The 24047-nt window shown below is 43.6% G+C and overlaps 1 protein-coding gene across 7 annotated transcripts in view; it reads right to left on the reverse strand.

The window, feature by feature from the left end:
• MED12L (mediator complex subunit 12L) overlaps positions 1-24047 on the reverse strand; it is a 323177-nt gene that overhangs the window by 259811 nt on the left and 39319 nt on the right. For all 7 annotated transcript variants that reach the window (XR_012014723.1, XM_072792271.1, XM_072792270.1 and 4 more), the window contains exon 4: positions 23355-23514. Coding sequence is in view for 6 of the 7 variants with exons in the window: in XM_072792271.1 (XP_072648372.1) it covers positions 23355-23514 (160 nt within the window). In the remaining variant the exon portion in view is untranslated. The remainder of the gene's footprint in view (positions 1-23354; positions 23515-24047) is intronic.

Genomic DNA, 24047 nt, shown 5'->3' on the forward strand with positions numbered 1-24047 from the left:
TGACCTGCACTCCCCCTCCCCACAGCCTCCGGAAACACGAGCGAGGCCGCCTCTCTGACAACTGACAACCATCTGGACCTTCAGTTATTCTGCTCTCCTCAACCAACACAAGATGCCTCAGAACTCAATCAGGAAGAGTAGTGAGCAACAAAAGGTAGGAGACTGGAAAGGAAATAGAAAAAGTACCATTACAAAAAAAAAAAAGAAAGAAAGAAAGAAAGAAAAAATCACTAAAATTATTCAAAAATGTCTGCCAGAGGGGCACAAATTAAATCAGTGTGTTGCCTCTGGCAACCGTGAGAGATGTGATGCCAACTTTAGCCCATTCTGTGGATAAAAATGTAATAATTGCATGCTCACAGCCAAATTTCCCCAAGGATTAGCGAAACTGCATTTCAGAAGAAACCACCCTACTGAAACGTTACCACACAATGCTGTTTTCCCATTATCCTGGCAATTGGCTCTCCCGCCTTATTTTTAAAGGAACCTATTTTGACAAAAGTAAGAGCAGAAACTCCACATCTGCTGAGGATTGAGGATTTTTATTTTTTAAGTACTGTTAAAAGTACTTGACAACAGTACCCAGAGAAAACTGTTAAGTCCTGGTCTGAACCACTTGTTCTCATTGTGTCTTATTTAAAATCAAAATTCAAAGGCACATGTTAAAGTCTTTATAAGCCAATGCAAAAAGATGAACAGATACTTAGGTCAACATTCTGTTCCTACTCTAGTATTTCTGCAGAAAGCACCACCAATAACAGATATTATCATTAAAATTCATCTATTGCCATTAAAAACATGACAGTAAATTATCAGTGTTATCATCTTCTGGTGCCCCCATTACGGACTAATAGTCTCATGACACTCGTTTAACAAAACAAAATGCCAACCATCAGATGGGACAAGTTTAGCTTAGCTATAATAAGCAAAAACAAAAATAACAAGGATCCAAATCCTAGCTTTTGTGTGCCAAGCCTTGCTATTAACTCCCTCTCAGTATGGTACCATCCTCAATACCCCCACAGAATATTTGAGCCTCAGGAGCTAAAAATAACACACATATTCACACACACCCCTACTCTGTCCAGGGTGTATTTTCCTTTTAAGACTGTTTTTTAAAATGTGGAAGAAATATACAGAAAATACATAATGCAGTATGAAAAGAAAAACATCTATAATACTTTCACCCATAATTAAATATTTTAATATTTATCTTTCCAGGGTTTTTTTTTTTTTTCCTTTTTATGTGCTGGAATGTTTATATAAACATAAGCATTTCTTCAAAAAAAAAATATGCTGAATAGGACATTCCACAATCTGAATGCCTTTTGGGATTCAAACGGAATGCAAATGTAGCCCTCTTAGTAGTGTGTTTTAACTTTAAATGTATTTAACTGGCATTGAGTTATCAAATCAAAGAGATTTCTGAGGTCTGGGACATAAGACAGTCCAGAGAGGATTAGTATAAAAAATTAGGATGCACACACAATCTTAATTAAAAATTAAAAACAGAAAATAACAAATGGCCACCTGTCCTCTACCCCTCAAAACTATTCGGATTCCCTGGCCCCTCTCATGCTTAGTTAGGACTGGTCTGGAGGAAGGGGCCCAGTTTCAGGTGATAAAAAGAAAATGGGAATGGATAAAAAAAAACAAAGGGAAGATGGTGAGGTAGAGGGGGATAGTCAAAGGTAGAAAAGATACAGACAGGGATCAAGGAGGCCACTCTGAAAGTACAGGAGCTCTCAAGTGAAGCAGCTCTGAGGATAGGTCACATCATTCGTAGTTTGTTGATACTGGGAACTTCAGCATGCAGCCAGATTTTTAGAAAGCTGATGCACATAAACATCACTGAGAGCGGTGTCAGGGGCCAGGACTGAAAAGAATGACTGGTCCCTTTGACAACATTCCCCCTTGGCCTCCCTGAATCCTATGGCCACTACTGCTTCTTTGTCAATCCCAAACCCCCAAGACAGAGGGGTTTCAGATATCACGCAGCTCACCCTATCATTTTATAGATCCAGGCACAGCCGACTTATGCCAGGCCACACAGCTAAACCAGAAGTGCACCATCAGGTGTGAGATGCCCCACTCTAGTACATGAAAACACACAGATCAATAAACACCTGCAGGTGAGAACAAAAAGGTGCCAAGTTACATTAACAATGATCCTCCTGGGCCTGGAATACCTGCCGTATATATATATATTTTTTTTCTTTTTGGAATACCTGCGGTATTAAAAAGAAAACTGGGAGCCCAAGAGAGCAGTAACATCCACCCTGGGGGCAAACACAAAACATACCAAGTGCAGCAAGGCTCAAGGAGAAGGTATCCTGGCAGGGAGACATTGGTAGAGAAGGAACAATTAGTCGTTTGTGGTTTTGGTAGAATGAACTTTGGAACAGGATGGACCTGGGTGCAAATTCCCAATCTCCTACTAGGCTGTGTGATGTGCTAGATAGTTTCTGCTAAGTCTCAATTTCCTCCTCTGCAATAGGAACCAATAATACACACACACACACACACACACACACACACACACACACACACAGAGTTACTGTAAGGGGTTATTTAGCATGATGCATGCTATGCAGAAATTGATCAATATGTGGTAGCTATCATCACCATTATTGGGGTGAAAAGCTGTTTGAAAGGAAACTAAAGGTTAGACTTCGTCAAAGGACTGCATCTGTTGTCACTGCCGTTAAGACCCTGTCTCTGCTGCAGCTGAGTTGCCAATGCCTAACATGCTCTGGGTAAGTATTTATGAAACCAATCAATATCAGTTTCATGGTTCCAAAACCTCCAACGGCTCAGCAATCCTTTAAGAATTAAACCCAAACTCCTTGTCTAGGACCTAAAATCATTTTGAATACTACCTACCACTAAGTAGCTACAGTTGCTTTCTCTCTGACTCTCAGGCCTATAAAATGCTCTTTATCGACAACACCTTCTCTACTCACCTATGTTCACTTGTGGGAATTTTTCTGAACCCAATTCAAATGTCAAATCAAACACATAGCCTTTCTAGTCTCTGGACACCAACCCCCCACCTAAATGGCATCCCTCTCTGTTCTCTAGTCTCCATAAAACTAGGCCTTACTTGGTCAACGTCTAAGTATTGAGTTGAATCAATACACTCTAAGGTGCTCCCAAAATAATCACTAAATCAAGTCATTCCTCAATTACTCTGCCTCTCAAATCTTCTTACAAAAATCTTTGCCTTCTAGTTTAAACTCATCACTGCTTACACCTAGTTTTCAAACACCATATAGGAAAATGCCAAGCTCCCTCTCTAGCACGCTCTGTCTTTATTACAGCCAATGTGACTAGAAGCAACTGCTAGTCAATGCACGACAAAAGACCTATGCAAATATACTGGACTTTCAATTCTCTTTAATAAACTTCCAGTAGATATATGTGTGTCCTTTAATTTTGTGAGGCTCATTTTCCTGGCCAAATTCTTTTCCCTGATATCAAATTAAGCAGGAACTCACTCTCTAAAATAAACCCAACAGAGATCGTTTTAAGATCTCCACCAATCCCAGAGAGTAAGGTATACATTTTTAAGGTGATCCACTTGACAAAGAACTTTAGTGAAACATGACAGTCTCCTTAAAGGAGAAACCTATAACCTAAAAAATTCTTCCTGTGGCTACACCACTATAATTGAAGCTCCTGCCTCTCCACAGGGAGAACAAGCCTGCATCTCAAACTGTAAGATGTACAAGATTTAATCAGCCTGACTTCGGTGCAGACTGAAGGATGGGGGAGGGACAGACTCAGTGCATGCAAGACACAGCACATTCCACTTCTAAATACTCAGTAAGAATGATTTTAAGATTCTCCACCATTCTTTTTGTTGTTGTTGTTAAAATGCTTTCTTGATCAAAGGATGCCATCAATAAAGAGAAAAGACATCCTACGAATTGAGAGACAATATTTGCAAATCACGTATCTGGTAAGAGACTTGGATCTAGAATATATGAACTATTACAACTTGTAATGAACTATTACAACCTGATAATAAAAAACGGGCAAAGAATCCGAACAGGCAATTCTCCAGGAAGACAAACAAAATGGCCAATAAGCAGATGAAAAGATGTTGAACATCATTAGTTACCAGGAAAATGCAAATCAAAACCACAATGAGATACCACTAGGGCAGGTATAAACAAAAAGGTAAGTAGTAACAGTAGTCGTGAGGATGTGTATAAATTAGAATCTTCGTGCACTACTGGTGGGAATGTAAAATGATATAGCCACTGTGGAAAACAGTTTGGTATTTCCTCAAAAGGTTAAATGTAGATAGAGTTACCATAAAACCCCTCAATTCCCAAAAGAAGTGAAAGCACATGTCCACACAAAGATTTATAAACCAAGGTTCATAGCAGCATGATGCGCAATAGCCAAAAAGTGAAAGCAATCCAAACGTCCGTCAACTGGTGAATGGATAAATAAAATATGTCCTTTGCGTACAAAGGAATACCATTCGGTCAGGAGAAGGAATGAATGGAACTATTGACATAAAACCCCAGCATGGATGAATCTTGAAAACATTATGCTAATTGAAAGAAGGCAGTTTCAAAGAACCACATATTTTATGATTTCATTTGTATGAAATGTTGAGAATAGGCAAATCTAGAGGGCTATTTTAGATTGCCTAAAGCAGAGGGGAAGTTAGGGTAAATGGGGAATGACTGCTAATGGGTACAGGATTTCTTTCAAGGGTGATAAAAATGTTCCAAAATGTGGCCATGCCAAGAATACACAATAGGGAAAAGACAGTCTCTTCAATAAATGGTCTGGTAAAACGGGACAGCTACATGCAAAAGAATGAAACTACAACACTTCTAACAGTACAGACCAAAATAAAAACTCAAAGTGGATTAAGGACCTAAATATGTGACCTAAAACCATAAAACCCTTAGAAGAGAGCACAGGCAATGATTTCTTTGACATTGGCTGTAGCAACATTTTTCTAGACAGGTTCCCTGAGGCAAGGGAAACAAAAGTAAAAATAAACTACTGAGACCTCATCAAAATAAAAAGCTTCTGCACAGCAAAGGAAACCATCAACAAATCAAAAAGACAACCTATGGAAAGAGAGAAGACATTTGCAAATGACATATCTGACAAAGGGGCAGTATCCCAAAGATGTAAAAAACGGATACACAACCCAACACGAAGTAAAACAAAAAATCTGATTAAAAAATGGGCAGAGAAGCTTAATAGACACTTCCCCCAGAGAAGACATACAGAAGGCCAGCAGACACAGGAAAAGATGCTCAACATCCCTCATCATTAAGGACATGCAAATCAAGACAGTAAGATATCATCTCACATCTGTCCCAATGGCTGGAATCTAAAACACAAGAAACAGGGACACCTGGATAGCTCAGCGGTTTAGCGCCTGCCTTTGGCCCAGGGCGGGAACCCCAGGGTTCCAGGATCGAGTCCCACATCGGGCTCCCTGCATGGAGCCTGCTTCTCCCTCCGCCTGTATCTCTGCCTCTCTCTCTGTATCTCTCATGAATAAATAAAATCTTAAAAAAGAAAAAAAAAAAAAAAGAAAGAAAGAAAACAAGAAACAAGTGTTGGCAAGGAGATAAAGGGACATTTGTGCACTGTTGGTGAGAATACAAATTGATGCAGCCTAGAAAACAGAAAAACTCTAGAAAACAGTATGAAGATTCCTCAAAAAATTAAAAATAGAATTACCATACAATCCGGTAATTCCACTACTGGGTATTTACCTAAAGAATACAAAAACACTAATTCGAAAAAATATATGCACCCCTACGTTTACTGCAGCATTATTCACAATAGACAAATTATGGAAGCAACCCAAGTGCCCATCAAGAGATGAACGGGGGACACCATCTGGCTCAGTGATGGAGTGTCTGCCTTTGGCTCAGGGCGTGACCTCGGGGTTCCGGGATCAAGTCCCGCATCAGCTCCCCGCAGGGAGCCTGCTTCTCCCTCTGCCTGTGTCTCTGCCTCTCTCTCTGTGTCTCTCATGAATAAATGAATAAAATCTTTAAAAAAAAGAGATATGAATAGATGAAGAAGATGTTGTACAAATATATACAATGGGCTATTACACAGCTATAAATGTAGCAGTTTAGATCTTGCCAACATGGATGGACTTGAAGGGTATAATGGTAAAGTGAAGACTGAGACAGTCAAATACCCTATGATTTCACACAGGTATGAATCTAAAAGAAAAAAAAAAAAAACAAATGAATAACAAAAAGCAGAATCAGACCTATGAATGCAGAAAACAAAAAGATAGTTGCCAGAGGGAAGGGGTTGGGGGGTTGGGCAAAACGGGAGAAGGGAAGGGGGAGGTACAGGTTTCCAGTTATGGAAGGAATGAGTCATGGGAATAAAAGGTACAGCACAGGGAATACAGTCAATCATATTATCACCGCGAAATACAGTGACAGATGGTAGCTCCATGTGTGATGAGCATAACGTATACAGATGTCGAATCCCTGTTGTACACCTGAAACTCATGTAACACTGTATGTGCATTATATTCAAAAAAATTAATATTTTTATAAATTTATTTTTTATTGGTGTTCAATTTGCCAACATACAGAATAACACCCAGTGCTCATCCTGTCAAGTGACCCCCCTCAGTGCCCGCCACCCAGTCACCCCCCTACCCCCCACCCTCCTCCCCTTCAACCATTTTTTAAGTAATCTCTATACTCAACATGGGGCTCGAACTCACAACCCCAAGATCAAGAGTCTCATGCTCCACCCACTTAAGCTAACCAAACACCTTCAAATAAAAATTTAATAAAAACTAAAAAGCAAAATATGGCTACAATCTTACAACTCTGAATATACACTTTAAATGAGTTGTACACTGGGACGCCTGGGTGGCTCAGCGGTTGAGCATCTGCCTTCAGCTCAGGGTGTGGTCCCAGAGTCCCGGGATCCAGTCCCTTGTCGGGCTCCCTGCAGGGAGCCTGCTTCTCCCTCTGCCTGTGTCTCTGCCTCTCTGTCTCTCATGAATAAATCATTTTTAGGGCAGCCCGGGTGGCTCAGTAGTTTAGCGCCTGCCTTCATCCCAGAGCGCGACCCTGGAGACCCCGGATTGAGTCCCACGTCGGGCTCCCTGCATGGAGCCTGCTTCTCCTTCCACCTGTGCCTCTGCTTCTCTCTCTGTCTCCTCTCTGTGTATTCTCATGAACAAATAATAAAATTTAAAAAAAAATAAAATAAGTTTTATATTAAAAAATACTAGTATCTCAGTACAGTTGTTATATGATTTTTTTTAATGTTTTCTTGAAATACTTTCTTGATACCTGCGTTTCATGAAGTAGAAGACTATCCCCACACTGAAAAGAAGTAATCCACTGTGAGATGTTAGGACTTTAAGGGGGTGGAGCAGGGAGGAGGATAAGGGGCAGGAGTAAGGGTGTTCCTGGGTGAAACTGGATGAAACCTGGGTGACCCGTAAGAGGACTTTATTTTTCTGCATCTGTGTGTGTGTGTTCGAAATTTCCATAATAAAAGGCTTTTTAAAAGTTAATCAGTTGTACCCTATAAAATGATTCACAGAAATCGTGAAATTCCCTATTCAGCCACTATTCGCTTGGGGAATGAAGGGGGGGGGGGGGATCAGCATGCTGATTGGCAGCCTGGATAAAGAATGGTCCAAATGGAAACCGCTGTCTCAGTGTGACCTGCGACCAACAGAGTCAGCCCAGCGGCTGGAATGTCGTGTTTTGCTGAATGGTCAGTTAGTGAATCAGGCCCTGTGGGTGGACAGCGGGAAAAACGGGGGGCGAGGGGGGGGTGGAGATGCCAGGGCTGGGAGACGGCGGCGAGGCTGCGGTAATAATAAAGTAGGACGTCCTGCCACGCTGCAAAAACGTCTTCCTCTTAACACAGAGTTGCCTGCACGACGCTGGTGTTTGTGGCATCTACCCAGTATCTGTCCTCATCTGGACGAGTGATTTTACTAGGTTATTTTTAACTGGCTGTTTCCCTCTGGTTTTATTTCCTGGGCGATGATATTAAGTACTCTTGCTTTAGGAACGTGGTGACTGCTACTGGAGATAAACTAAAACCATTAGGGGCGCCTGGGGGGCTCCGTCGGGGGGGGGGGGGGAGGGCCTGCCTCCAGCTCAGGTCGTGATCCTGGGGCCCTGGGATGGAGCCCCGAGCTGCGCTCTCTGCTCCGCGGGAGTCTGCTTCTCCCTCCCCTTCTGGCCCTCACCCCTGCTGGTGCTCGCTCACACATTCACACACTCACACACACACACACAAAATCTAACAGTACAAATAAATATAGCAGCAAACATGAAATGCCCACTATGGGCTGGAAGTTCCCCTGGGGTCTGAGGCTACAAGGGGCGAAGGGAAAGCAGACCCTAGGCGAGGCAAGTCACCCTCGAGGCAGGCAGCCACCCAGGGACGGGGGACCGACCGCGGGGGGGGTGGCAGGAGAGGAAGCACGCGGACGCTGGGCCAGGCCCTGAGCGGCGGCACAAAGGAATCCCACAGACAGCGCTGGGCTCCGTGCCAGGTGATGCCCGGGGAGAAGGGGCCAGTGGCCAGGCAGGTGGCCAGGCCTGAGGTCCTCAGACGCTGGCGCATGAAACGATCAGCAGAGGGCACTCGTGAACCACACACACAACAGCTCTGACTCCGGAGATTTTGACCCCAGAAATGTGCAGCAGGACCCAGAAATCTGCGTGAATAACCAGCAGCCGAGACGACTCTGACCCTGCAGCGACCGGCTGGGGAGTTTGGTCTTTCATCACGAATGATTAAAAGCCACTGAAGGGTTTTAGGCAAAGGCCTGGTAAGACCAAGTATGTATAGATTAAGACCCTCTCCGACATTTGTGGGGGAGACAAACTAAAAAGGAGCCTAAAGTCCAGGGGGGGATGGGAGGGTGATCAGCAAAGGAGGGAAACCAAAAAAGAGGCAGGTAAAACAGTAGCCGAGCTGATACTGGGGAGAAGGAAAAGGAGGGGACAAGGCAGCTCCCCAGACTTCTCGGTCGGGTCGCCGAGCAGATCCTCAGGCCATCGACGGAGATGCGCAATTGGGGGAACGAGCAGGGGAAGGGGCTGAGTCCAGTCTCCTCTTACTCACTCTTTAATTAAACTTTGTACGATTTCAGCAAACACTACACGGAGATCCGATGCACCCTGTCCCTACCTTCCCCGCAGGCTAACGACTTGCGAGACTACAGTACAGGATCGCAACCAGGACACGGTGCGTTGACACGATCCACTGATCTTACTGGGGCTTCTGTTTGGAGTTCAACACTTGAATCTGAGGGGTCAGAGAGGTGTCATGGGAAAACACGTTCAGGGGCAGGCGGATACACTGGTCCCACACTCAGAAGAAGGGTCAGGGAAAAGACACAGGTATGGAGACCATTACCATCGGTGGTTTCAATGCCTTAAAGAGTGTAATTAGGACAACAGACACCGTCCAGGGGCCCGTAGATTGATTCTGCACAGTAGGAGTACTGGCTGCGCCCTCACTGGGTACCCAGCGCGCCCCTTCTGAGCTCCCAGCGTATGTTAACTCGCTTGGTGGTGGTGAAGGCCACAGGCTCTGGAGTCAGATGACACGGTTCCTATTCCGGCTCCAATCACTTGCTGGCTTTGGGATCTTGAGCAAGCCACTCACGGCCTCCGGCTGCCTCAGTTACTTGTCTACAACACAAGGCTGATAAGTGTACTTGGACTATAGGAGTATTTCAAGAATTAAGTGAGCTATTATACGCTTAGAAGTGTGGTGCGTGCCCGGGAGAAAGCACAGGCCTGGGCAGGCAGGAGCCCACACGTGGGAAGGAAGTCACCGGAGTTTAAAAGTAGGATCTCGCTGGCCGAGGCAAAGAGGACAGGTTAAGGAGGCCTGGCTGCTGGGGAAATGTCCCTAATGGGTGTCAGTCAGGGTGGGGGTGAGCTAAGGGGAACGGAGAGAAGCTCTTTCCTCTCTGACGTTCAGGGGAAGGAAGCCTGGAGAATGAGGTGAAGTTCTGACCAACCACTATGAGCAAAGGGCATCGCCCCAACGAGTGGATCATATATTTATAGGAAGGTTGGACAATACTCCAGAAAAGATAAGGACCATTACGAGGCAATATATAAATAACTGCACAGTTGTGTGACAGACAGTTAATGCTTAAGGATGCCAGCCAGGGTAAGAAAGAGACCAGACTGGCCAACGAAGGAAACGGGTGGCAAGGTCTCAGGCAGGGAAAGGAAGATGGGCTGACAGGAGGGCTGGTAGGAGCAAGAGAGTTACATCCCCTTGAGCAAATCAACTCCTAACCACTGTGCTTTTCTTCATCGTAGGTGCTGGGGGTGTATCTCATGTAGAGGAGAAGAGCATTTGGCGCTTTTCTTGGTTTGGCCCTCTGGCTGTCGGGTCCTCAGTTTTTGTTTCCCTGCTGATGTATATGCAACGCTAACTGTTGCATTTAGGGATTTTTCCAGTGGTCCTCTCTCCCTATCAGCCCCACACAAGCATCTGAAGCCAAGGCCCTTGGCAACCACAGAATCCAATTTTAGCCCCCAGAACAAGACTTTCTTATTCAACACATCAATCACCCCACCAACTTCTCGGCACAAGTACAGCTTCAGGGGTTTCCTCCTAACAGACGGACACATACAAAACATCTGCCACGATGAATCAACCCCTTCTCAGGGGCAGGAGGTGGCTGTCTGAAATTAATGTTCTAATTATCGTACGGTAAGCCCCTCAAAGCTCTGCGGATTCCTGCGTATACCTGAATGAGCAGCGGCCTTGGCCATGGTGAGACAGTCCTAACCTGGGATAACAGGCTCGTTATTTTTTTTTACAAATATTAAACGGGTGCATTTAATTAACCCCTTAGGATGGGACCCCACAGTCTTACACACAGTGACCGAGCCTCAAGTTTTATTGCCCCGGGAGAGGGAAACTAGAGCAACACGACGGACCCAGCGAGGAAACCACAGCTGTGCTTCCCTGCGCAGAGAACGCACCTCTGTGCACAACCGCAGCCTCACCCATGAAGGGATGGCTCCCCTGAGGGCCTGGGTGGAAGGAGAAAAGGAGGTGCAGCTCTGGAGAAAGACGTGTGCGGCCAGCCCCACAGAGGCATCACAACGACCTAAATCACTACATTGGACGTTTCATTATCCTCACCCCGCGCCCAGCTTCTGCTACCGAGGAGGTGGTGGGAAGCCCCGATCATTTACAGAGCAAGGTGGACCACGTTTTCTTTTTGCACTTTGCACTGGAATTTAATTCCATGAGCAGCTTGGTTTGAGTCACGTGTCTACAGTAAAAGCACTGTGTTTACTACTTAAGTCTTTTATTTTTTTAAGATTTTATTTATTTATTTATGAGACACACACAGAGAGAGAGAGAGAGAGAGAGAGAGGCAGAGACACAGGCAGAGGGAGAAGCAAGCTCTGTGCAGGGAGCCCGACGTGAGACTCGATCCTGGGACCCCGGGATCATGCCCTGAGCTGAAAGCAGATGCTCAACCGCTGAGCCACCCAAGGGCCCCTACTACTTAAGTCTTAAATAGAGTTAACTGTGAACTTCGTATTTCTGAACAAGCTTTAGATAGGTAAGGGTCTTTCATGGGAACACAGATACAAATGCCACAGGCATCATACTGCCAGATAGCCATGTATAGTAACTCTAGACCAAAAAGCTCTTAAATATAAAAATGCTTTACACATTGCACAGACCAAAGAGACCCAAACCCATTATCCTTTCCTCCAGAACCCACGTGGCTTTATTTTTCTGGAGACCAAAGACTAGTGCAGGATATGTTCATTTAATGAAATCTAGTCCCTTTAGCTGTGTCACTCTCATAGAAACACTCCCATTTTTGACCCTTAATGAGTTCTCCATCCTGTCAGTATATTCTAGGTATCCCTTCACTCCCAAATAATGTTGAGTTGAAATCAACCTTAGAAATCACTTGGTTCCAGGGATCTCATTTGAAAGATTATACATATATACATGTACATATGTGTGTGTGTATATATATACATATATACACAGACACATTCGTCTGAAAATGAAACTTAAAGTATGTCTTTAAAAAAAAAAAAGAGGGAGAAAGAAAGGAAGAAAAAAATCTTTCTATTCACCATGGAATTAACATTCCAGTGCAGATTGCAAAACACAAAAAGATCCAGCTTTCCTAAGTCATTACAAAGTCAGTGGCCTAGAGCACTTTAAAAGAACGGGGCCACTATATGCCCAGTAGGGAACAGGCACCAATGTTCTTAAAGGAACATAAGAACATACATTGAAGATATACACACAAATATATTTCAGAAGATACACAAGCAACTGGTAACAATTCCTTTGGAAGGGTGTGAGGACGGGGCTGGGACAACAGAGCGGTGAGACTTTACTATCCTCTTTGATACGGTGTCTTATACCATAGATAAGTACTAGCTGCTAAAACAATGAAAAAAACTTTTTTTCATCTCACACAAGCAGCTGTTGGCTTTGTTTTGTTTTTCTTAAAATCCCATCGTGCTTTGAGCAATCGAGCTGCAAGATGCACAACAAATAAAAATTCATTCAACGACGAGCCTCTGGAAGCACCTTCACACCTCACCCCAAACACCACTCCCACCACAGCAACACAGTCACCCCTCAATCCTCATGAGCACCTTGGAAATTCTGTAAAGCGAACAAGACCTGCTGGAAACAGAAGCCCCAGGTGGAATTCCTGGTCTTCCCACGTTCCCCGGATTTTCTTACCCTGGTTTGTAAACTGCAGATACCCAGGTAACCTGGGAAGGATTTCCTGAGGAGTGCCCCAAGTGAAAATACAGTTTATCAGTCTGCAAACTACAAAAACTTCTAACATTTTTTTGTGGCATATATTCCAAGTGTAAATGTACATCCACATATCAACAGCCATGAAGAGCAAAGGACTACAGTATTAATTAAATCGGGATCCTGATTAGCATCTTATCATGGAAGATGATTAGTTATTTCAAGCAGGAGTCAATATCAAAACTGACTAGAAAACAGAGAAATTGCTCAGTGGCAATGGGTTCTTAACAATAAATTCAAGACTAGGTAATTCCCCCAAACCAACAAAACCAGAAGAAATGACAGCAGTAAAGACCAAGCAGATACAGACAGTACACAGACCTAGAAACCTAACTCATTTACTCCCAGCTTGCCAAGGAAGACAATATCTAAGACAGACCAAGAAATACTTTTGAAGATGCAATAAAAAACAAAACAAAGACTGCCCTAATTTTTACTTAAAGGCTAGACTTCTTTGGGATGCAGCTTCTCTCCACAAAAAAATGACAGCCCCGTAAAAGCTGACAGCACAGCTCCCTTTTGGTTAAAATTCTCCACAGCCTCTACCCCAATGCATAAAATCTTAATAAACTTTTTCTTAACTCACAACTTATTGAAGCAAAACATAAGCAATCTTTTGAGTGCATTTTTCTAAGAAACTCAAAAAGAATCACGGGCAGACATTACCTTTGATGTCATCAAAAACTTAACGATCATACACGCGGGTGCACACACACCCCAAGGACCACTATATCACACACTAAAATTCGAACTTGAAGCCGGCTGGAACATTTTACTTTGGAAAAAGCTGACACAGATTTCCACAGAGCAAAGATGAGGTATTGCAGGGTTACACAGCACCATATTAAACTTTATTAGAACTTTTTAAAGTAGATATAAGATCAAAAATAAAAATATTTAATGTTAAGTGAGAATGTTAAGGATAAATTGGAAGAGTATAAGCTCCAAGATGCATGTGCAACATACGCAGATGTGCATGTCCGCACATGCAGAGCCTAGATGCCAGACATCCTAGTTAACAGTGAGCACCTTCGGCCTCCAGATCTTGCTTCCTGATAAATACTGTTCCCTGACTAGAAAGAAGTAGGGTTCCTTAAGAGAAAGGACTGCCTGCAGATCTGAGGCAGAAAAAGTACATGATGAGCCTGGGACATCTTTCTATGTCAAAAAAAAAAAACAAGGAAGCGTTCTAAGACAAAAGAGTGTCATGTCAAAAAGGATAACAAAAAAACAAACAAACAAAAAAGCTTGAAACATCTTCCACTGGCCAACTTTTGGACAATCTGAACATTAAAATGAAGAATGAGTGTAACTGGTTGTAAAATACTGAACAAATAAAATTCCATGAGCCCATCACCATGACCACAGATAATTTTTTTTTAAATAAGAAAAATAGAAAAAAAATCATTTATCACCAATAAAAGTGTAATTACAACAATCCTTACTCTGAAAATTGATGGCTAAAGGAAAGGAATTCAGCATTTACTCTGCCTTTTTTTTTTTAATAAAGAATTACAATTTACCACAGTTGATGAGAGAAAGCTCATTCTTACAGAAGAATGCCAACATCTAGCCATTCCCAATAAAATAATGATTTGGGGCTTAGCTCCTCAATAGATGCTAAAACTTCTAGGTGACGGATCCCTGGAGAACAGAACAGCGGCAGATGCCAGCGTCTTAGCCCACAGGCTCTAATCCTTGTATCACAGAATTTTTCATCCAGGTAGCCAGAGCCACCCCACCAATTAAAACCTATTTTTCAGGTCTAAGTACAGCATGAATTTACATTACATTTAACAAGCACTTCTGTCCAATCTTCAGGGTCATTGTCATGGTAAGCAAGGTGGATACCTCTTTTTATGACAAATGAGATATGAGGAGCACTGTGAAAATGTTGGCGGCAATCTTGTCTTGAAGCTAAAAGCTCGTCCCCAGAGTCAAAAAAAAAAAGTTAGTGCCGCGTTGTCTTCAAGGACCCGAACTGAAAGTAAGCTGGCTGCCTTAGATAAGAAACCAGACTGTCAATTATGTGTTTAGCAGGGTTTATTTTTGCAGTCCAAATGGCTCGGTGACTATGTCACAAATTAATTACCCACTGTGCAAGAAGGGTAGCTGCTTCTTCCCTGTGTGTTGGGGGGCGATCGGGAGAGGGGTTCCAAGAGGAAAGTCAACCAAGGAAAGTCTCTCCTCCAACAAAAACGTCCAACCCAGCAAAACCTCAGGGGTACAGAGGAAACAATGGGGCGGCCAACAGAGCAGCTCCCTGGGGAGTTTAGCCACGAAGCACTGTAAGCTTCTTCTAGTCTATCCGTTCCCCCCAAAAAGGCTCCATGCCCATGGTAGGTCTTGTCACTCTTCACCATATTGAACACCCAACAATTCCGAGCCAGAATCAGAGCTGTTCCTCTTGCAAGCGGTTTCACCTATAGCACCCTGGACTTTGCCATGCTCAGCCTGCACCCCATGGCACCCATAAGAATAAGGGTTCTGATACCTCTGATGCTGGCCACAGCCCTGAAATCCTGCAGCCAGTTCCTTGCAGGTTCCCTGCAGGCACCTTTCTTTCTAGCGTTGCTTCAACGAGCACCTCCCCCTAGCAAACACCCGTCTCAGCAAGGAGGGAAGACCAAACACCTAGTGAGGCCAGCTCCATCTGTGTTAACAGTTACTTAACATTTTTTTAAAGATCTATTCATTTATTTGGGGGTGGGGGGAGGGGGGGAGAAAGGAAGAGAGCCTCAAGCAGACTCTGTGCTGAGCGCAGATCCCGATCTCACTACCCAGGCCAAAACCAAGAGTCGGATGCTCTTTCCACTGCATTCCCCCTCCCCAGGAGCCCCAGCAATTCCCTAACTTTTGTATATGAGGCACAGGTGCCTCATATACAAAATGGAATAACAGAACCCACATTGCTGGAGTGTGATTTCAGGTAGTGTCTGTAAACTTCTCAGCACAATGCACAAGATAATAAATACCGGCTAGTTCTGAGAGAACACTGGCTAAGCAACTTAGCAACTGGTCATGGTCTACATTTACTGCCCAGTTACTGTGCGCCAGGAACTGTTCTAAACCCTTTAGGGGCCTGGCTCATTTCATCTCTAGAAGGCCCTGCCAATCATAACCATTGCCATGCTACAGACAAGAGACTTAGGAAAAGTCTTATAACAAGAAGTCCCTCCCCGGCTGCCCACTGTCCCCCAGACAGAACTCATGGACCCCGAGCACACGAGGCTCCTCACAGCCTTTTATCACTGCCCGGCTGATAACTAATGCACGAGATGAAAAAGATCCCGGCAGTTTCCACAAGTCCAACTCGCTGATGACCCAGTTTCTCCGCAGACACCATCCTTCTGCCAGAGGTGCCCGTCCCTTCACAATGGGAACTCTGTCAAAATGCCTCTACTTTCAAAAAAAAAAAAGGGGGGGGGGAATCCCTGGGTGGCTCAGCGGTTTAGCACCTGCCTTTGGCCCAGGGCGTGATTCTGAAGTCCCGGGATCAAGTCCTGCATCGGGCTCCCCGCATGGAGCCTGCGTCTCCCTCTGCCTGTGTCTCTGCCTCTCTCTCCCTCTCTGGGTCTCTCATGAATAAATAAATAAAATCTTTAAAAACAAAATGCCTCTACTTTCAAAAGTGTATTCAAACATCACTTGTTCTGTGGATCTCCATGGGCTTCCCATCCTTGGGGAGCCCCCTCCGCATTGCATTCATTTCACTACTAGCTCTTCCTTCCTTGTCTACTACTTGGATTGTTTGGATACATGCCCCATCCCAACCGTGAACACCAGGAGGGCGGGACTACATTCTCCCTCTGTCCCCGCCGACCAGCAGTTAGTTGTCTAGCACAGGCTTTGGAACCTACTTGAGACGTATACGCTGAGAGGCTCCGTGCACCTGTCCACACATCCATGTCCTCACCTGTGAAGTGGGAACAAAGTACCTCTCTCACAGGGGATCTGACGACATCAGAAAATAGAACATACAGAGAACCCAGCAGATGGTGATGAAGAAATGGGGGATCCTGGCAACATGGGGGTGGGGAGGGATGGACTGGACTGTTCTCGCATGAGAACAGTGTTGAGGATGGGTTTGGTGAAAATGTTATTTCCCTCTTTAATTTTCTTGGCTTCACTTGGCCCATCTCTCAAATGAGTCTACCATGGGAGGAGCAGACCATTTCCAACATCACATTCGACTCACATTGACTAGTGCTATTTGCAAATAAGGCCCCCAAAGGAAACGCAGCCACAGGGTCCAACAGCAAAGGGAGGAGGTATGGCCAAGGCTGACAAGCTCCCTCAGGTAACGGGGGTCATTTTCACAGCACAGGCCAGGAGCTGATTTAGTCTAAGACTGGAAGAAGCCCCGTGTTCCTGCTCCCCACAGTGAGGGGCATTCCATAATTGCTCAAGAAATGCGAACTGCTATAGCGATAGTAAACACAGTAGTAAAGTCTGCAGTTACCATTAGTTGGCTTGGCAACAACAGGACTCCTCGCGGAGAGCAGTCCTACAGATAAACGTACAAAGTTTACCTTATTTACTCTGAGGACGGACGTATTTCCTAATCTGCCTCAAGGCTTGCCTTAATTTCCTTGACTCTAAATTTTACTTTTCTTAAGTATTAGCCCATTTTAAATGCTTTTCTCTGGGGAGCTCAAAATATTTTAAGACAACTAAACATTCATGTTTTACAAACAAAACTTCACAGGTGCCTGGGCGGCTCAGCGGTTGAGGCTCAGGACATGATCCCGGGTCCTGGGGTCGAGTCCCGCATTTTCCCCACGGGGAGCCTGCTTCTCCCTCTGCCTGTGTCTCTGCCTCTGTGTGTCTCTCATGAATAAATAAAATCTTAAAAAAAAAAAAAAAAAAAAAACACTTAATTCAACTCTAAAAATATCTAAAGCAAACTATACGTTATGTCTGGGGCTCTTTCCCTTCAGTCTGTAACACTCCCCTATTTGACAGCCTTTATCTAAACATCCTGTCTACCTATAACATTTAACATCTTATTTTTTAGGTCTCATAAGGACTAGGAATTATAACCTCTTCTTCTAAGCTGTCCTAATTTGATCTCTACTTTAAAATCTCTGCCCTGATGTTAGGATTTATCAAGTCAAATATTTCTTTATCTGCCTTGAAATTACACGTGAAACCTCACCCAGGGACCCAAGGCCCCTCTCACTTTTCTCACTTTTGGGTACACACTATCCTGGGGAGGTCTTTGCCTGCGGCAAGCTACCCAGGGCAGCAACCCATTTAATCCACATTTCAGATCTGTAACTCTTCGCATAATGATAGTGACAATCTCCGTGTTGCTACATTTAAGGAATTTGTATACAACGGGGCCTGCTCCCTTGTTGCTGTTAGCCCACTTAACTTTAGGAAAAACTCTCTTCAATAAAATCAAACAGCAGTGCTTTATAGCTCTGTTCCAACACTGAATGTGGGAACTGAAAATAAAACATATGTTTCTATTACAAAGGAATGAAGGCCATTTCTACTGAAAACACTTTACAAATCCTAAGAACAATCATCAAGACAACAGAAGTCATAAAACCACTGCCAGAAAAAGGTGACACTTGATAGTCAATCTTGCCCCAAATGTGCTGAATGATTCTTTTCACCATCAAAGCCAGAACACAGAACCTATTACTGCAAGTTAATCTTCTGAAGTGTATGCAATTTAATCCAATTCAACACATATATATGTGTGTGGTTGCTTGGCTGTATAGCTTGCTTGGAGTGTGAAACTTGCTACATTATGGCTCGGTCTACACAGCCAAATGCTTCCAAGTGCACTGTATAATTTGCTTAAAGAAGCTGAAGAAAGTGCTGAAGACAAAGCAGAGTAAGAGGTATCAGGTGTCACAGGGTGATAATAAATCAAGATCAGATCATGGAAACATGGCTTCTCTGCCGATAGCAAAACAGTATGCTACACTGGCATTTAAAACACATGTAATGGGGCGGCCCCACTGGCTCAGCGGTTTAGCGCCGCCTTCAGCCCAGGGCGTGATCCTGGAGACCCGGGATGGAGTCCCATGTTGGGCTCCCTGCATGGAGCCTGCTTCTTCCTCTGCTTGTGTCTTGGCCTCTATCTCTCTCTCTGTCTCTTGTGAATAAATAAATAAAATCTTTAAAAAAAAAATAGTTTAAAAAAATATTAAAAAAATAAAACATATGTAAGAATACAGAAAATGGATTAGTTATCTACATAGTCAAATTAACTACAAAGGGTGAAAACAGTAACTTTGTAGTGAAGAAACCGGGGAGGCACCAGCTTACCTAAAAGATTAGTCATCACCATTAGTATCAGGACAACGTAATATGATGTACTGAGAGGCACACAGTATCACTTCCCACGGTATTCCTACCAAAAGTACGTAACCTGAATCTAATCAGGAGGAAATGACAAATGCCAACCAAGGGACATTGTACAAAATAGCTGGTCTGTTCCCTCAAAACGTATCCAGAAAAACGAAGGGTGAGGAGCTGTTCTTGGTTAAAAGAAGACTGAAAAGACATGAAGTTAAAGGTAACATGGACTGGATTGGATCAAGGCTGAGAAGGCTGCTGTCTAGAGAGACTAAGGACTCTGCTTTAAGTCACCACTTAGTGGCAGAGCTGGGATGAGGAAAGCCTGGAGCTCTTTCGGAGATGCTAGACTAAGTAGGAGGTTAAGGGTCTCAAAAATCATGCATTTTTTTAAAAATATTCTTATTTTTAGCTTTAAGCATTTTTTTAGGTTTTTATGCTCTACCATGAAAAATGGTTTATTAGATACTCGCTCTTCATGGATTTGACATTCACACTCATAAATACACATGAATAGGGGTGCCTGGGTGACTCAATCGACCGACTCCTGATTTCGGCTCAGGTCATGGTCTCAGGGTCCTGTGATCAAGCTCCAACTTGGGCTCCACGCTGGATATGAAGCCCGCTCAGGATTCTCTCTCTCCCTCTGCCCCCGCCTGCCTTGTGTTCTCTCTTAACAAAAATACACATGAATAATTATAAAGACCAATGAACTGTAATACTTTATAAATAGAGTCAAAAAACAGAATCCTGTGTGTTATCTATCTTATAAAAGAAGAGAAAACACAGCTAGACAGCTAGTGGGTGAACTTAACCATCTGTCATGAGTGTGCAAATAATAGAAATTTTAGCTCTGGGGCAAGAATAGAAAATAATCCTCCTCACCATTCCCCACCCCCACCCCAACCATCGGTTACACTAGTAAGAAAACTAATGGTAAAAGTAACAAATGCAAGAAGTCTCCGATGTTCTGAGCTAGAAACTGGAGCTAAGCTTCCTTCCATTTGGTAGAGGAAATCACGGGGTTCTGGTGATACACTCATATCTGAGATTCCTAAAAACTCTACCTACATGTTCTTTGCAAATGATGAGGGTCTATCAGACATTTATTTGACCTAAAATTGCTTTATATTTCATTGGGCAGAATCATCACCTTTCTTCCTTTCTTACGACAGTTAAAATCAGATTAAACTAAACATCAAGGAAAACACTGACAGAACAGGCTATTGAAAGACAAGAAAAGAACGTCAAGAAAGGAGGAGTGGTCTGCTATAGCCGGTGATGTTACAAGTTTCAAGGGTTACGAACTGGGACAAACACACACACGTTTCAGGTCTAATTATTCATTTATCTTAAAAATGACTGAGCACCTTCTAGCAGGTAGTCTCCTATGAGACTTGGTACTGAACAAGTCACGGAGAAATGGTATAATTGGGAGTGAGCGTGCGTTAAGTGATCGTTAAGTTAATAATTTAAAATATAACAGGAGGGGATCCCTGGGTGGCTCAGTGGTCTGGTGCCTGCCTTCGGCCCAGGGCATGATCCTGGGGTCTGGGGATCGAGTCCCACACCAGGCTCCTTGCATGGAGAAGCATCTCCTTCTGCCTATGTCTCCGTGTCTCTCATGAATAAATGAATAAAATTTATTAAAAATAATAAAATAAAGTAAAGTAAAGTAAAGTAAAATAAAATAAAATAAAATAAAATAAAATAGGAGGTGTTACTAAGAGTTATGGAGAAGAATAAGGCAGGACCAGAAGACAGTGATGGAAAGATGACATCGTGGCTGGAGTTATCCAAGAAGGCTTCTCTTGAGAAGTGCCATCGGAGCTAACATGCAGGACGCAGAGGCCGCAGGCCACACGGACGTCTCAAGGCTGGAGAGAGGCTGCCGTGCGCGTGCCCACTGCCTGCGCTGGCGGAGGGGGTACACATATGAGTGAGGCGCGGCTGCTAGGTGAGGATTCTGAGCCTAAGAGTGAGGAATAATTCATGTCCTAGCAGGATCATTCTGGCCTCAAAGCAGAAAGCTGTCATTAGAGAAGGACCAAAAGCCTTTGCAGCAACCCTGACAAAGCGGTGGTGGTGGCAGTGGTTCAAACCAGAGAAGCAGCAGCAGTGGGAGATGAAAGACATTCTCGGATCGGGATTATATTTTTCAAGTAAAGCTGATGGGATTGCTGAGCGACTGAATGGAGAATTTTGAGAGAAAGATATAAGCCCAGAATGACAATAGGGCTTTTACCCTTATCCACCCAGTGACTACTTAGAACAGTTACTAAGAAGACTGAAGAAGGAACAAGTTCAGAGATGGCAAGAAACCAAGACTCTTGACTGTATATAGTAGGTCTCGGAGGCCTACTGGTCATCAAAGTCGAGGTAGTCAGGAAGCAGCTAGATATCCAGACTCCGGAGAGAAGTATTAATAAATGCTCTCACTCTCTTACCGACGCTTGTTCTCTTGTGCTGTCTCGCGGGCATGCACTGTCTCTTCCTCTCCATCCCTCCTTCTCCCCCATCCCCTGTCTCTCTCACTACATATACATGAATCGCATATGTGTGTTTGTGTGTACAAATGAAGAAAAGTTCAAGAAGGAAAATATGAAGAAGAGAGAAAAGAACCTTGAATATTTATTACATCTACTTTGGCACTATTTGCAAATATTATAGTGAGAATGGAGACCTTCCATCATTCTAAAAAAGGGGCATTGCTTACGTCTCCCCCTATAAAATAATAAGCTGATGAAAACAATCTGAAGTATAGTGTTAAGAAGACTGCTACCAAAACAACACTCAGAGATAACTAACCACTGTTAACTTTGTGGACTTTTTTCCTACTTTTTTCCTCCTATACATTTAAATATATTCACAACACAGTTTTGTTTTGTAGTACAGTCCACCTTTAACAAACCTGAACTCAAAAAGTGATAGCCATGGAATCTAGCCATGTTTTTTTTTGTTTGTTTTTTGTTTTTTTTTTGTTGCGATTAACTTTTCTTGCTTTTAGAGTGGGCTCCACTGTCCAGTTCATCAGGACCACCTGGTAAACCAACCACCACCAACCACTGCCAACCAAACACCTCACATCCCGACTCAGTTACCTAGGACGCTGCCTGGCATCTGAGGATATTTGCACTTTCTGACCCTGCTCCTCAGAGCTTTACAGCTGGGGTCTCCCTTTTAAAATCGTAAGCATGTTTCCATTTCATAAGGAATTATTTGTAAACCTCACTTTTAAGCAGACATCTACAGGTGCAATCCTCGGTACCTATTTCTAATGGAGAATCCAATCTTTTATTAAGCATGTTTTAGCACCACCTCATGGAGTCACTGTGTAGTCACCAAGAGAGTGAAAACTGAGTAAAAAGCAGTTTACCTTCAGTTCTTTCAACAAATACCTACCATGACCATGGGCCGGTACATGTGGGAGGGAGGGGTGAGAGACACAGCATCTTTAAAGATGATTTCAGATAGTGAAACGAGCTGTGAATAAAATAAGGACACCCGAGAACATAACTGGGCAGAAGGGGTGGGGAAGAGGAATGTCATTTAGGTAGGTAGCCAGAGAAAACCTGCTGAGGCAACGGCATTCGAGCCAGAGGCTCTGAGGAGACGTGGAATACCACAGAGACCAGCGACCCAAGTCCAAGGAAGAAGAAATGCAGAAGCCCTGAGAAAGGAAGGGGCGAGGTCCATCAGGGGGGGTAGAAGGAAGGCAATGTGGCCAGAATATCGGAGACAGAGGGAGCAAGGCCTGGATGGCCTCGGGGGCCACAGGAAAGAATCTGGATCTTCATCCTAACTGTAGTAAGAAACTATTGGAAAGTTATAAACAGGGACATGATATGATCGGAGTCAGGCTTCGTGATCAGTGTGGCAGTTTGGAGCCTACAATGTAAGGAGCAAAAGGAAAAGCAGGGGGAGACCAGTCAGGAGACTTGTCAAGACGTGAACCAGCACTGTCAGCAGCTACGGTCGTGAAAAGTGCTCAGGTGCAGGACGTACCGTGGAGGTAACAGCAATAGGATTTGCTGATGGAATCCGGATTCTGCACCTGGGTGCACAAGGATCCATCCGTGCACCACGAGTGTCGCTCAGCCTCCCCAGGGACCTTCTCAGCACTTACCTCACTGGGCTACGGATAGAGTACGCGGGCAACAATTACCTGTAGAATCGATGATGTATCATACCGTCTCACTTACCCAAATTAGGATCAGTTGCCTGACGTTTCTTAATTTTAGCTTCAGAAATAGCAGAATAATAGGCACAGGTCATCTTGATCAGCCACGTTGCTCGAACCATTGGCACTGAATATTTAGCTAAATATGCAAAAACATCTTCTTTTTTACTAAGGATTGGAACCTAAAAAGAAATAACAAATTTATAAAATCATAGGCAATTTTCATCATGAGGTCACGAGGGGAGAATGGGAAAGCAAATAAAGACACTAAGCCTTGCTGCCTTTAAGAGAGTATATCATGGATGGATTTTCAGACAGTATCTCCAGCTTAAAAACTTTTAAGAAATTCTCATTAAAAGATTCAAAACTATATTTAGCTTGCTGGCAACAGTTTTCTCAGTCTTGCTTTCTTATTTATGAAAACAAATTACTTTCAAAGTCTCAGATGCTGAGAGCTACTCATCGTATCTACAAAATAGGGGAGAAAATTTCATGACAGTACTTCCAAGGAGTTTATCTCAAAATTGGGAGGGATGGATCAAGTGAAAAACTGTCCCCACTCCACATTTTATCAAAGAACACTTTTTTTGGATAAAGCTTTCTGGCTGTAACATTCATCATAACAATTTCTAGAAAGCTTCTGGAGTGTCTTTAGCCCAAAATTTAAAATAGAGGCTAAAATGATGGCTCAGTGAATCTGCCTAATAAACACTGA

This window comes from Canis lupus, chromosome 22 (genome assembly GCF_048164855.1).
Source record: "Canis lupus baileyi chromosome 22, mCanLup2.hap1, whole genome shotgun sequence".
Lineage (NCBI taxonomy): Eukaryota > Metazoa > Chordata > Mammalia > Carnivora > Canidae > Canis > Canis lupus.